The sequence below is a fragment of the Manis pentadactyla genome, chromosome 8 (assembly GCF_030020395.1).
Source record: "Manis pentadactyla isolate mManPen7 chromosome 8, mManPen7.hap1, whole genome shotgun sequence".
NCBI lineage: Eukaryota > Metazoa > Chordata > Mammalia > Pholidota > Manidae > Manis > Manis pentadactyla.
The window spans coordinates 110,333,341-110,348,493 of NC_080026.1; the positions used below are offsets into that span (position 1 = coordinate 110,333,341).

A 15,153-nucleotide genomic window follows, 5' to 3' on the forward strand; every position below is an offset into this window, starting at 1 on the left:
TTTTAAGTCATTTGAAATTCTTCTTCTCTGTGTAATATATAATCGATACAGTTACATAATTTATTTCAGTTTGCTTTTCAATTCCTTGAGGGATTTTTGTTTCTTTTTCCTTTAAGACTTAATTTTGCTTTTAAATTACTTCACCCCTTCTGTTGCCTTATGTATTACAGAATCAGATGCTGAGGCACCCCAGGAATTGGCGATGGGACGCAGAAGGACAGTGGGGATACTGGATATGGGAGGAGCCTCTCTCCAAATTGCTTATGAAGTTCCTACCTCAACCTCTGTCCTTCCTCCAAAACAGGTATTTTACCTTTTAGGGAAATTCAGTTGCTAGGAATATCAGTATTTGAGAAAGAAGGGCACTGTCTTTGTACTTAAGCCAACTTGCTTGGGTCCAAATATTTGTTCAGATACTTGCTAGCTTGTGTTCTATTGGGTAGGTTACCTCCCTGAGCCTTCGTTTGCTCATGTGTCAAAAGGAAATAATAAAAGTATCTACTCCATAACATTGTGAGGATGTATAAAGCACATGTATAAAGCACTTAACAGACTGCCCAGCATGTGGTAAATGGTCAATATATTTTAGCAATTATAATTATGCTACGCATCTCCTAGGGCTTCCTGAGGATTAAGCATGAGAATACATATAAATCCCAGAGCAGTATTTGATACATACTTGTTCATTAAATGTCATTCCCGTTCCCTTACTGATGATTACATTCTTATGCTTCTAATATTCTTTACTTGACTAGAATGTATTTTAAGGGAGAGGTTTCATCATAGAAAGGAAAAAGAAATACATATTTTGAGTGCCTAGTATGGGCAAGGAATGAGACATGTTACTCTCTCCCCAAAAGCTTATAATCTATCAGTGAAGGCAGCCTGTGATATCAGGCAGACCGTTACAGTGCTACATTATGATCTAAATCAAGGTTTCTCATCATTGGCATTATTGACATTTTGGGCTGGCCCATGCATCATATGATGTTTAGCATCATGCACAGCCTCTACCTCCCCACCCATGCCAAATTCCCAGTTTTCACAATCAAAAGTGTCTTCAGACGTAGCCAAATATCCCTGGAGTTGCAAAATCACCCCTGGTTGAGAACAGTGTGTCTAAACAGAGGGCTGTGGCGGGGTGGAAACTGGCGGGGTCTGTTCCATTTGCAAAGGCTTGAGTGGGAGCCATGCTGGCTTCATAGAAGGTGAGGTATTTACCTGGCCCTTGGGTGATAGGAGGCTTTTGCATACTGGAGGTTGAGGGAAGCCATCTGCATGGAGGGAGCAGTATGAACAAAAGCACAGAAAAAGTAGCAAAATGTCCAGAATGTCCAGGGAATGGTGAATAGCCTGTTGTAGTATAGGGTTTTCAAGGTGGTGATAGGTAAGACTGGGAAGATAAGATGAAGTTGAGAAGTTTTCAGTGCCATGCTATGGAATTTGACTTTTATTTCTGCAGACAGCGGGGAACAGCAAACGTTTTTGAGTAGAGCAGTCAAGTGGGCCTCATTTCAGAATTTATTAAATATACTCTGAAGGTCCTTCCCAGGTCTGAATTTGTAACTATGTTAATTCAATAAAGTCTGTTTTTTAGAAAAATAATTTTGGTGTCAGTAGTAGAAAGAAATTAAGTCAGGGAACCTTGGGTGAGAAGTGATGTAAGTGGACATGGAATGGAAGGCACAGATTTCAAGGAATATTTTGGAATAAAAAAATGTCATGTGGTGGTGTGAGTAGGGCAGGGAGGAATGGCAGGTGGTGTTGAGGGTCCAACCTAGATAATCAGAAGGGTGAGGAACCCTGTCACTGAGAGAGACCACAGGGGAAAGGTCAGGACTGATGCTAAGCAAACCTGTATGGTCCTTGTAGTTTGAGCGAGAGCCTGTTTCTGGTCTCTAGTACAAGTGCTGCAACCAGTGAGTTCAGTTTTGGGTATGATGAGTTTGAGATATCTGAGGACCATATGTATCCAGATATCCAGCAAGATTGTTGGAAATGTAGATTTGGCAATCAGCAGAGAAGTCTGTGAGAGGGTTGGAGATGTGGGGAACTAGGTTGTGAGACTTTTTCACCTGTCTTTGTTAGTGTGTGTTCAACAAGTAAAATGAAGGCATAGTTCTGATAAGTGGCATTGAGCCTTAGAAGTCTTAAACAAATGACCTTTTGTGTGTGCACGTTTAGAAAGCAACACTGGTATAGAAGTATCCTTGCAAGCAATCGATTAGATGTACACAGAGCAGTATAATAGATTTTGAGATGGATCTTAGTGCTTGGTAAATAAGGAAAAAAACAATGACATGGAGCACAAAAGCACTTTAAAAGATTTAAATAATCCTAAATGCCTAACTCATTTTTTGGTACAAATCACAAAGTTGTGCATATTCACAGAGTAATGCAACCACCACTATCAAATTCCAGAACATTTTTATCACCCCAAAAAGGAACCCTGTGTTTATTAGCAGCCACTTGCCATTCCCCTCTCTTTAGCCCTGACAACCACTAATTTACTTTTTGTTTCCTATGGATTTGCCTATTCTGGGAATTTCATATAAAGGGAATCATACAGTATGTGGCCTTTTGCATTTGACTTCTTTCACTAGCAAAATGTTTTGAAGGTTCATGCATGTTGTAGCATGTATCGGTACTTCATTCCTTTTTATAGCTGGATAATGTTCCACTGTACGACCATGTCATGTTTTGTTTATCCATTCATCAGTGGATGGATATTTTAGGTTGGTTCCAGTCTTTTGAATATTATAGGATAATGCTGTGAACATTCATGCACACATTTTTGTGTAGACATAAATTTTCAGTTCTCTTGAGTATATACTTAGGGATGGAATTGCTGGGCATTATTGTCCTAAATTAAAACTACATTCAAAACAAGAATCCCATTTTGTAACAATACATACAAAGAAATATTACACACTGAGTGCATTAAAATGGTTGCCTGTGCTAGGGAGCAGGAATGGGAGGGGATAAAAGGGTATGAGGATAAAAGGAAGTAAATAAATAAAATAAAAATGGGACTTTGCCATGATAATGTGCCATGAAATAGGGACTATGATTAATTCAACCTCTGTACCTGAAGTCCTCCCCACCCCCAAAAAATAGAGCACCTTTCTATTTTTTCCAATCCCCAAATCTATCACATGGGACATTAGGGCTTCTGAAATAGTTTTGGAAAAGACCATAGGTTAGGTCTCATAATGATTTTCCAAAGTTCCTTAAATTTATTTTATCAAAGGATTTTTTTTTTCTGGATCATAAAAATATTACATTCCCATTTTAGAGACTTGGAAAATCAGAAAAGTACATGCCAGCAGGCAATGATTACCTTCTATGTAACCATAGGTAGTTTTTTGTCTCTAATTTGGTAGTCTCAGATTTGAACTTTTTGGTGCAGTCTTGTCATTTTGTGTCTTTGTTTAGAATAGTGCTATGAGTGCAGAAGAATGCTACAAGGTGGTTTAAAGAGTGCTCATAGCACATGAAGCCTGGTGTCTTAGCAATGTCATAGCTTCCTAGGAGAGAACCAAAACTAAAACTCCATATTTTCCCTTTACACTGTATTCTAGGAAGAAGCTGCAAAGGTCCTGCTGGCTGAATTCAACCTGGGCTGTGATGTGCAACACACCGAACATGTGTATAGGGTCTATGTCACAACCTTCCTGGGTTTTGGGGGCAACTTTGCCAGGCAGCGTTATGAAGACCTTGTGCTGAATGAAACCCTTAACAAAAACAGGTGCATTTGACATGGGATCTGTGTTTCTGCAATAGAATGTCTGTTGGGGTGCAGATATTGGGAAGAAATACTCATATCCTACTAAGATAGATATGTCCTTCTTCCTTCTTCCTGACCACAGCCACCAGTGGGGTGGCATCTCTTACAGACCTTCTATTATTAGACCCCCTATTCTGATCCTTGTTATTGGGACTCACAAATAAGTACAACAGCTTATTTTAATGACCACAGACTTTAAATAGCTAGAACTGTGTGACAGCCATGGTGGGAATCAAAACCTGCCCCTCCCCTCTCAGAGCCAGGCATGTACTCCATCCCTGTTGCCAGCTGTGGCCGCTGCACCATGGATGTGGCTCCCACTCAGGAAACAACCCCAAGCCTTCGTGTTTTGCCTCCTCCCAGTTGTTTTTTAAACATTAGAGCTGCACTCAGTGTGGTGAGATCTTGGCACTTTTAGAGACAAGTGTGAATGAAGACTGGATGGAAAACAGCAGATTCATATTTCCAGTCTCACATACACTGGGAAATATACCTGTTGACTGAAAGGTTGAACAAAATTGACCACTGCCATGTTTCTCTGTCTCTCTTTTTTCTAAATAGAATTTGCTTCAGTTAAATGTTCAGGTGATACAGTTGCATGGTATCACTCCATCCTTGTTTCTAGGGATGTCACGTAAAACAAGACATCTGTGAAGCCCATTCTGAGACCAGAATGCCTTCCTTCAATGAGGCATCCTTAGAGTAGGTCAAGTACAGTAGTGATGTGTTTTGTTTTTGTCATGGTGACAGGTTGCTGGGCCAGAAGACAGGTCTGAGTCCTGACAATCCATTCCTAGATCCCTGCCTGCCTGTGGGGCTCACAGATTTGGTGGCGAGGGACAGCCAGGTGCTGCATGTCCGAGGACAAGGAGACTGGGTGGCTTGTGGGGCATTGCTGAGGCCCCTCCTGGCTCGCTCCAACACCAGCTGGGCCTCGCTGAACGGCATCTACCAGTCACCAATTGACTTCAACAACAGCGAGTTCTATGGTTTCTCTGAGTTTTTTTACTGTACAGAGGATGTGTTGCGCATTGGTGGCCGCTACAATGGGCCGACATTTGCCAAAGCTGCTCAGGTAAATTATTAAAGATAAAGAAGACTAATGACAGCAGCAGCCATTTATCAGGTATCTGACTTTGTGCCAGATGCTGTGCAAAGCGCCTTGCATGTGTGATTTCACTGGGTCCTTTGCAGGAGTGGTGTGAGCCCTCATTTTACAGATGAGGATGTGGATTTTGAGAAATTAAGGAAGCTGTTGTGCTATACTGTCTTCTAATTTATTAAGTAAGCATAGGTTTCTCTGGATATCCTTGTCACCCGTATTATCACCCAGCTCCCAAATTGTGGTTAATGGCTTTTTCTCCAGCTTCCCAATTGTCTTGTTTAATATTTGTGGCCAAAAATTGTCATCTCCAGATATTTTTTTTCCTGGGTGTTCCAGTTGTAGTAGGCTTTTGGAGATGATGTCACACAGGTGGGTGAGTCCACTTCCATTTTCTTGGCTTAAGTTATCAAGAGGCCAGAGTGGCATAGGGTCACATGGAATATTAGATAGACACTGCAAAAAGCAGTGATAGTGGAAGTATTATTTTATTGATATTATTTATATAAAATTATATTATTCAAAAACTACATTATTTTTAATTATTAAATTTAAAATACAAAAGAAGTAAAAATCCACTTAGATAGAGCCTATATAGAAATTAAACATATGATAGGCTGAAATCATTAGTTACCTGGAAAGATAAAAGCTAGCTAGCTTTCTGTAGTTCCTGCTTTAATTTAGGTTCAGCACTGAATTTTTGCATATTTGATTTCTCTTACTGGAAGAATCTGTCCTCTTTTATATTTTTTATTCCTTCCTTTCTACTTTCTTAGAATTCTGAAGTGTCCTCTTGGTAGAAGACTTACAATTGAATAATATCTGCAGTATGTATCCTGTTTAGCTCCCTAAGGCAGTCCTTAAGAAATACTGAGGAAAGCATGGTTTGTGTTTGCTCTCCTTTCTAGCCTCCAGGAATACCCCCAAATTCCCTTTGCTTTCCAGCTCCCAGGGTTCCCTAACTGTCCATGGCCTGAATCTTTCATTTTAGAACTTTCTATCATTTTAAAGTTATTTCCATGAAAACCAAAAGACTCAAGTCTTTGCTTGCCCAGATTTCTTATGGCGTAATATGTTCCTTTTCCCAGGTAAAAGAGATTATTTTGTTCCCTTCCTTTTTTTTACTTTGACTCAACTGTTACCTTCCCAGTAACACTGTCCCTTGCCACCCTACCCCAAATCGCAGCACTCCCCAGTATTATCTATTTCCCTTTCCTGCTTTGTTTTTCCCATGAGCATTTATGTCATTAACATACTCTATATTGTGTGTGTGTGCATGCATGCATGTATGTGTATATGTGTGTATGTGTGCATGTATATATATTTGGTTATTGTCTCTCTCTGACCACCAGAATGTAAGCTTCATGAGGACAGAAGTTTGCATCTGTATTATTCACTGCTAGATCTCTCTGGTACCTAGAATAGCACATGATGCATAGTAGACATTCAGGAAATGTTTACTAAAAATGAAACAAAAAGAGTGATTCCTTCGGTGAGAGTTACAACACAGAGGCAGGCCAGTGAAAGATTTTTGCCCATTCTGTTCCTTCTGCTTTACTTGCTCGCGTCAGCCCTATGTAGAGAGAATGAGGCTCTCTTTGGTTTTTGACGTTGCTACTCCTGTTTCCTAACCATATCCCTCTCTGAAGTCTGAGGCTTCGGGGCCATGTCAAGCTGGCTTTGTACTAGACTTGGAGGTGATGGGAATAAAAAGAAATATTCCCAGGTCACTCAAGATACTGAGCAGCATGAGTTCTGGGACTTGAATTGCACAGCACCTGGCACAGTGTTCAGTGAACAAATATGCCATTTCCGCTTTCCTTTGTCAGCCAGTGACCCACAGGTAGCTTTAGAAATGGAACAGCTGTTACTGTGGGGAAGTTGCAGAGTTTGCCTCCAATTTCATGTTGCCCCGTTTCTCCGTGATTGTCCCAGGATTACTGTGGCATGGCTTGGTCAGTACTAACTCAGAGATTCAAGAATGGACTTTTTTCATCGCATGCAGATGAGCATCGACTCAAGTAAGTAACTTCCTTTTCTCCCTTACACTGCAGATTATAATGAAGGAGAGAGAAAAAGTAACAGTACAGACTGGATTTTATATTGAAAGAGAGTTTGATTATTTTAGACTTTGATTTTCTGAGGGATTTTCAGCCAGCTTCAACCACTATCTGTATTTTGCCAGGTTGGTTCATTTGTCCTTCCATTTTGTAAACGTTTTAGCTAAAAAATGTCAAAGATAAACAAAAATAGAATAGTATAATAAACTCCTGTGTACCTAGGCCCCCACTTTTTCTACTAACAGTTACAACTGCTGGCCAATCTTGTTTCATCTATTTTCCCATCCCTCTACTCTCCTTTTTCCAGAGTTGGGTTATTTTGAAGCAAATTCCAGACACCATATGACTACATTTGTAGAGATAATTCAGCATGCTCTCTGAAGATAAGGATTCTTAAGGAAAAAAAAATAAAAGGAAAACACAGGCACAGTATCATTATTGCCTAAAGGTGTTCTTCACTTCTGTGGTCAATGTTAAGATAAAGCAGGCTCAGATTTGGCTCCGCCTAGATGTGGGGAAGGTGAAGTGGGGCGAGATGGATCGTTTTTGGCATCCAGTGGGAGTATGAAGAAAGCATTACACATTTTTTTCTCTTTAAAACATATAATTATTTATTTTTGTCACACAGATACCAGTGTTTTAAATCAGCTTGGATGTACCAAGTCCTTCATGAAGGATTCCACTTTCCCTATGACTACTCACACCTGCAAACAGCCCAGCTGGTATATGACCGAGAAGTCCAGTGGACCCTGGGAGCCATTCTATATAAGACACGATTCTTACCACTCAGGTAAAGTGCACTGACCAAGCTGGCATCTTGAGCTCAGGGGATGTTAGTTGGTGCCTCAGAATCAGTTTCTTAGGTGGCCTCTACCTCACCCCACCAAAACACACCTAAACTAACTTCTTTGTTACTACATGAACTACTGTTACAAGCCAGGCATGTTGAAACAGAAAGAAGGTTGAGAATTATTGGTCTTGAGGCTGTTGTTTAGCTTTGCAATTTCAGGAATTCAGTTTTACTTGTTTATCCACAACAAATCAGTCTGTAGGATTGAGCTCTTGTTAAGCACTTCGAAACTACTGACTGTTTAGAGTGATCTTTCCTAATGGGTATGTCACTCAAGAGATCATGTCATTGACTTAGAAGGCTTTTTGGTGAGCCAGAATTAGAACAGAGGACATAAGATACTTTTAGGGGGGATACTTTCATCAAGCTATGGTAGCCTGATATCTTGCTCTTATATACCATAAGATATTTGGGATAATTTTTAGGTACTTTCTCCCTTGGGTTGTTTCAGATAAATGAAGACGAATTCTTAATCTTTGTTGACTGTTTATCTAAACTCAGTACTTCCAGAAGCCAGGCAGGTGACAGAAATTAGAGAAATGGGGAACCGGGGAGTGTGTATTCCAAACGAAGGGCTGATTGTCGTCATGCAGTATTGTCCCAGCACCCGCCAATTCTCATTTTTCAAGGGAAGCTAGAAACCCATATTATATAGTCAGCCTTTCAGTCTGGAGATTCACATTTTTAAAAAATGCTGTAAATCAAACAAAGTGAAAACAGATCTGGTATCTGGACCACCAAAGAGTGGCTTCTGTTCTAGGCAGGCAGACCACTGTTCTTTGGTTGACATGTCTCTATTTTTTTTCCAGATCACAGTATATTTGATCAGGTGATAGCTCTCTTTACTTACGTCCTAAATCCTCAGGAAGCACAGCAACTTTTCCTAGAGATTGGGGACACTGTGATTTCTTGACTGGATTTAGGGACCACCCTATTCTCATGAGGGGCTATTTATAAACTGTATAGGCCTGAGTGGCATGGGGCTACTGTTAAGTGTTAAGAAGGCCAGTCTTGTCAGTTTATTTTTTGGCATCCAGTCTTGTCCTCAGATTCGGTGGTGTAGGCCCGTGAGGCTCCCTCTGTAGGCTGTGGGAGGGAAGGTACAGGGCGAATCACATGGCAGCCCTGGGCTGGTTCTTCAGCTTTGCTTGTTCTGTGGAGCTGGTATCATAGCATGTTTACATGGGTGGAATAAATAGGATAATACCAACACTGGGCCTTTTAAATCAGCATAAACGTTTCTGTCTGAAAACTAATATTTTTTTGCCACCTTCAAACTCTTCCCTAGGGATCTACGGCAGGAAGGGATCCGACAGGCCCATAGTAACTGGCTCCGTCTCTCCTTTGTGTACAACCACTATCTCTTCTTCGCCTGCATTCTGGTGGTGCTACTGGCCATCATCCTGTACCTTCTCCGGCTACGCCGAATTCACCACCGACAAACTCGGGCCTCAGCTCCGCTGGATTTGCTGTGGATCGAGGAGGTGGTGCCCATGATCAGGGTACAGGTGGGGCCGTGAGGCTGGACAAAGGCTGGGGAAGCTCAATACCTCAGAGTAGCTGCCCCCTGAATTCCACCACTACCCTGGGCTGGCCTCAGATGCTGCTTGGCCTAACCTTGTGGATATTTGGCCTTGGAATTTCTACTTTAGTATCTCCTTTAATTCTTTCTCAATATCCAGGTCCTCTTCTCTGAGAGAAGCTGTAATTTAGTCTGTGAAGAACTAAATAATGAGAGATTGGTGCTAACAAAAGGGACCAACTGTAGGCCAATGGAAGCATGTCTCTACTCCTTCATCTAAGAAGTCTGGTGTGTTCCTGGAATCTAGACTTCTCTCCCCTTGCTGAAGCATGAAGTTTGGCATTGGGCACACTGGAAGGCTGGTTGAAACCAAACTTGGAGCATCTGATACAAGGCTGAAAACATTCTAGCAGGTGCAGCAGCACCTTGTTTCTCTGTAGCAGAGATGACCAGTTACATGGAGAACCACACCCTTTAATAGGGATCCACGATATTTGCAATACAGTGGAGCAGATGTGAATTTCCAGGCAACCAAAACAACACAGCTTCCTTGCTTACTTGACAAAAAAGCCATTATGCGTGTGGTCCAAGATCCCTGACATAGTGTTGCTGATGTTAGTATGTGATTTTGTAAGGTTAGAACCCCTTCTAAATGAATGGTCCACTGAAGATTTTAATAGTATTTATCTGATGTACCTGGTATGATCATGACAGAGAATTTTTTCATGTCTGTGTGCCTCACAGGCTGCTCGGGCATTAATTTTTCTGTTTGAGCCTTAGGTGTGCTTGGAGGATGGAGAAGCTATAATGGGGATCGGAGACCTGGATTTGTCTGGATTTGGGTCATTGACCTCTAGGCCTATTTTTATGAACCCCTGAACAAGAAGATTTAAAAAAAGTTCCTTTATTACACTGCTAACATCATCATGTAGTTTACTTACGTATTTGGGTTACTTTTAAAGAAGGAAAGAACAGTATCAGGACAGTGGGCAAAGACAATAAAATCCAAACTCTTTATTTATTAATTTGTTCCCTGAAAAACAGAAATTTTCTCAATTGACTCTTGGAATGTCTGAAAAGAAGCAAATTCTAAACTTTGGAATAAGTAGATAAATCTGTTAATAAGCCACCTGGCAGTTTTCAGAATCTTTAAGAGATTGCTCATTCACAAACAGCATGTCCATTAATGAGGAGAGAGGAAAAGCGTGATAATTACATTTTCTTCCACTGCCCTTTAGGAGCTTTGCTCTTCCAGTATATTTAGCCTTTAAGTTGCACAAAGATTTCATTTACATCAAATCCCACCTTCCCTCATAGGACTGTCGTCACACATTACCATTCCCTGTGTGTAGCCTTGAATGCCTGCCCAAGGATATGCTCCCAGAGTTGAAGTAGTTTTCTTTCCTTTTTGTTACATTTGATTTCTAGGGTTAGATGAGTAGGGGAAATGGTCCCTGGCTTTAAAGAAAAAAAAGTGTAAAGTCCATACTGGGAGCAGAAAGGAATGAAGTGCTGCCTAAAGCAGAGAAGAAGAAATCAAGATCCTCCTATGGTGGGTAGGTGAAAGGGTAATGAGTCTTGAATTTGTTTCAGATTAGATAAAAATGGATCTAGCGAAGGGTCTCAACAGCTTCTGTTGGAAATACTTTTCATTAGGGCTTATGTCAAAACAATTTCCTTTAATTTTTAAGAATTTTAAATTGCCTGGATTTTCTTTGACTCCTTACCTTTGTGTCACTGTGAGTGAGCCTTGCTTTATGAATGCTGCTTATAAATAATGTCAGAATGTTTTTGCTAGCCCTTGCCTACTCAGGTAACTCTTTTTTCCCCTCACCTTGGTTTCCAAATACTAGTTTTGTTTTTCTTTGAGATCTAGCCAATGATTTAGTCAAAAGGTACCTAACTGCCTAACAGTGGTCACATTTGCGTGTTCCAAATGAAGTTGAAGCAGAGGAGGCAGTGATCAGTCTACTATGAAAGCTCTTTTTAGTAAAGGTATTCTTCATCCTGGTTATAATACTAGTTACCACTTGTTAAGCACTTATTGTGTACCAGACACTCTGTTAAGAATTTCATTATATTATTTAATCATCATGACAGCCTTTCAGATTGATTTATTTTTAGTTGAGAAACTCAGGATACCTGTTTATCATTTATCAATACAAATGTATTCCTTATTCTTAATTTATTTTAATTAGTGTTTGAGTTTTTGTGTGTTATATCCTGTTTATTATTTTAATATTATAGGATCTAGGCTTGTCTTTGAGTAAGACTTTTCACAGTTCCATGATATAAAAATAAGGACATACTTTTATCATACCCCTAGTAAAACTGAGTATTTACTCTTCTGTGCTTCTTCCATTGCTCCCAATTAGTTAATAATTTTAAATGAAATTGCATTAGCTAGAATCAGAAGGCACTTATTCCTTCCAGAGGGCCAATTACTTGCATATATTGCTTTCTCATAGTGAAATATTTGCTTATACAATCAGATAGTCTATCTTGCCTTTAACCTTCCTTCAGCCCTCAGTTTTTAAAAGATTTTTAAACATTTCTTTTCTACTTGGATTTCTGCATTTTGAGTGGTTCCCTTGTGAAGATAATTATGGTATTATAAAATTCACATTCCACTGGTTCCTTCGACTCCCCCATCTTCTTAATAACAGCAAAAATGAACCTGAATTGTTTTAGTACCTTTATTGTTACTGAGACAGGACACAGATGTCAAACTGTAGTCAGTGGCTGGCGGGAGTAATGCTTTATTAGTCTTATGATGGCACAACCCATCACTTTTCTCTGAATTCTTGTCAGTAGAACGTAATGAAAATGTGGATAATACCCAATTGTATGGCACTGCCTTCACTTAAGTTGCAGTTAACTCTGAGCTAAGTCATACTATCTTTCGCTTTGTACTTTAGCTCCTTGAATTGATTTTCCTTGGTCTAGAAAATTTAGTTGCTTGCCACCAACCTTGTTTACTCTTCTGATGTTATCCAAAGTATTCTGCCTCCCCTCAGCCTAAAAGCTTCCTTTAATCTCAAAGGCCATAGGCAGTGATTTTTAAAATGTGGTTGATTAGAGTCTGCCATGCACTTGCTAAGCTAGTCTTTTTAGGCATTAACATTTATTACCACATTCATATTTTTTGTTGTTGTTGAGGTATGACAAATATTAGTAATCCAATATTTGTATATGCTGCACAGTGGTCACCATAGTAAGTAGTTTCCCCCATCATCATATAAAGTCACATAGTGTGTCATATAGTATGACTACCTATAGTCACCATGCTGACCATCCTATCCCCACGACTTATTTAATGACTGGAAGTTTATTGATTGCCTTTTCCCATTTCACCTACTCCCCAACCCGCTGCCTCTTTGACAGCTACCAATCTGTTATCTGCATCTCTGAGTTTTGTTTTGTTTGTACTTTTGTTTCATGTTTTTGGATTTAATATATAAGCAAAATCATATGGTATTCCTCTGTGTCTTTGACTTATTTAACTTAGCATAATGCCCACAAGGTCCATCCATGCTGTTGCAAATGGAAAAATTTCACTTTTTAAATGGCTACTATTCCATTGTATATATACCACATGTTCTATATCCATTTGTCCACAAAGGACATTTTGTTGTTTCCATATCATGGCCATGGTGAATGCTGCTGCAATGAACATATGATGCATATATCTTTTTCAATTAGTGTTTTCATTTCCTTTGGATAAATACCCAGAGGTAGACTTACTGCATCGTATGGTTGTTCTATTTTTAGTTTTTTTGAAGAAATCTATAGTTTTCCACAGGGGCTGCACCAATTATAGTCCCACCAACGTATAAAAGCATCCCCTTTTCTTCACATCCTTGCTAGTACTTGTTATTTCTTGTCTTTGGTACTAGCTATTTTGACTGGTGTGAAATAGTATCTTATTGTATTTTATGTTTCTCTGATGAATAGGGATGCTGAGCATCTTCCCATGAGCCTGTTGGCCATCTCTATTTTCTTTGGGAAAATGTTTATTCAGATCCTCAGCCCATTTTTTTGTTGGTGTTATTAGGTTGTGTGAATTCTTTATATTCTTTGTTAACCCCTTATTGGATATATGATTTGCAAATATATTCTCCCATTTAGTAGGTTGAATTTTTATATTTTGTGATGGTTTTATTGATTGTGCAGAAGCTTTTTAGTTTGATGTAGTCTAATTTATTTTTGCTTTTGTTGCTATTGTCTTTGGAGTCAGATAAAATTCACCAAGGGCTTATCACCTATTTTTTCTTCTACATGTATGATCCATTTTGATGATCCAAGTCTATAATACATTTTGAGTTAATTTTTGTGTGAGGTGTAGAATAGTTGTCCAGTTTTTTTGCATGTGGCTGTCTGGTTTTCCTAATACCATTTACTGAAGAGACTGTCCTTTCCCCCTTTCCTCCTTTGTCATAAATTATATGTACATATGTAAATTATAAACCATATATGCATGGGTTTGTTGCCAGGCTTTCTGTATCATTGGCCTCTGTGTCTGTTTGCCAACACCAGACTGTGTTGAGCACTACAGCTTTGTAATAGAGTTTTAAATCAGGAAGTATGATGTCTTCACATCCATATTTACATTTTTGGAAATAACATGTACTTCTCACTGCTATTACCTAAATAGATGCCCCTCCACCCCTATTCCCATAGGTTTGTGTTTGCTTTTTGTCAGGAGTGAAAGACAAATGGGTGATATGTGGAGACCTAACACAGGCTTCTCTCCTCAGACTGGTGGGTAGTAGAGAGGGTCCAGGGATGGTCTGAGGGGAAAGGCACAGAGGAGCAAGGTACTGAGGTGAGGTTAGAGTCTGTAGTTTGTAAGAGACTCCTTGCCCCTTTCTAGAACTATTAATTCACTATTAATTTCTCTCTTCCAAGCTGTCAGAGGTGTCAGGACCCACAGCCACTGCACTCAGCACAAGCGTGCGCATGCACACACACACACACACACACACACACTCTCCCTCTCTCTCTCTCTCTCTCTCTCTCGCCCTCATTTGCAGTAGGGCATTGGCTCCCTCCTCCTGCTCTGTTACATGCCTTCCCAGGATCTCCAGAAGGTCCTTGTAGGCCCCCAGTTCCAGGCATTCCTGGAGGACCTTGTTCACCTGGGGAGAGCATGGCCAACATGGAAATGGTTCCCTTTTAGGAAAGCTGAACCAGCCAGCACACTTAAGCAGAGGGTTTCTCAGGGTTTCAGTGACTAACTTGGTCAGCAGGTGTAAGGAGGAGAACAAGACCTGGCCTTGCAGGTTTCCACCTGAAACATGCCTCTCTGGCACTAGGATTAAGTGCTGCGGGCAGGGCAGGGAGTGATTGGCAGGGGGAGCAGTGAGGCTGAGGAGAAGAGATCAGTGACCAACCTCTTGGGCCTTGGCATCCATTGGGACCCGCGGGTCCTGGGAAAGTAGAACCGTGGTTCATCAGTTACTCTGGGAGCTACTTCTAGGACTCCCTGCCTCCACTGCCCAACAGCCCTGTAGCCAGTGTCTCCCTGGTGGGGAGCCTATAAAGCACTTCCCATAGCATCAGCCACACAAGCAGCCCGTCTTTGGATGCAGCATTCCCCCTGCCCTCTTCTCTAAATCAGTAATTGTCTAATTTCCTGCAGAGAATTGTTCAACAACTCCCCCTGCATCTCAGTGCCTACTGAAGGACTTGGCGCCCACCAGATGCTCACTAAATGTCTGCCTCATTCCTCAAGGTCCTGAGGTCAAGGTGCTCCAGGTTCTTGCCTCCTCTGCTCTAGGCATTATCTGAACCTCTGTCCAAATGGTGACCTTCTAGGACCATGTCTTGCTT

The 15,153-nt window shown here is 40.5% G+C and overlaps 1 protein-coding gene across 4 annotated transcripts in view; it reads left to right on the forward strand.

Annotated features, from left to right (window-relative positions):
• ENTPD7 (ectonucleoside triphosphate diphosphohydrolase 7) overlaps positions 1-13,992 on the forward strand; it is a 37,399-nt gene extending 23,407 nt beyond the window's left edge. For all 4 annotated transcript variants that reach the window (XM_057506206.1, XM_057506207.1, XM_036886455.2 and 1 more), the window contains 6 exons: positions 171-304; positions 3,582-3,748; positions 4,538-4,862; positions 6,825-6,910; positions 7,578-7,739; positions 9,088-13,992. In XM_057506206.1, coding sequence (XP_057362189.1) covers positions 171-304; positions 3,582-3,748; positions 4,538-4,862; positions 6,825-6,910; positions 7,578-7,739; positions 9,088-9,319 — 1,106 coding nt within the window. In that variant the 3' untranslated portion in view covers positions 9,320-13,992. The remainder of the gene's footprint in view (positions 1-170; positions 305-3,581; positions 3,749-4,537; positions 4,863-6,824; positions 6,911-7,577; positions 7,740-9,087) is intronic.
• The last annotated feature ends 1,161 nt before the right edge of the window (positions 13,993-15,153 follow it).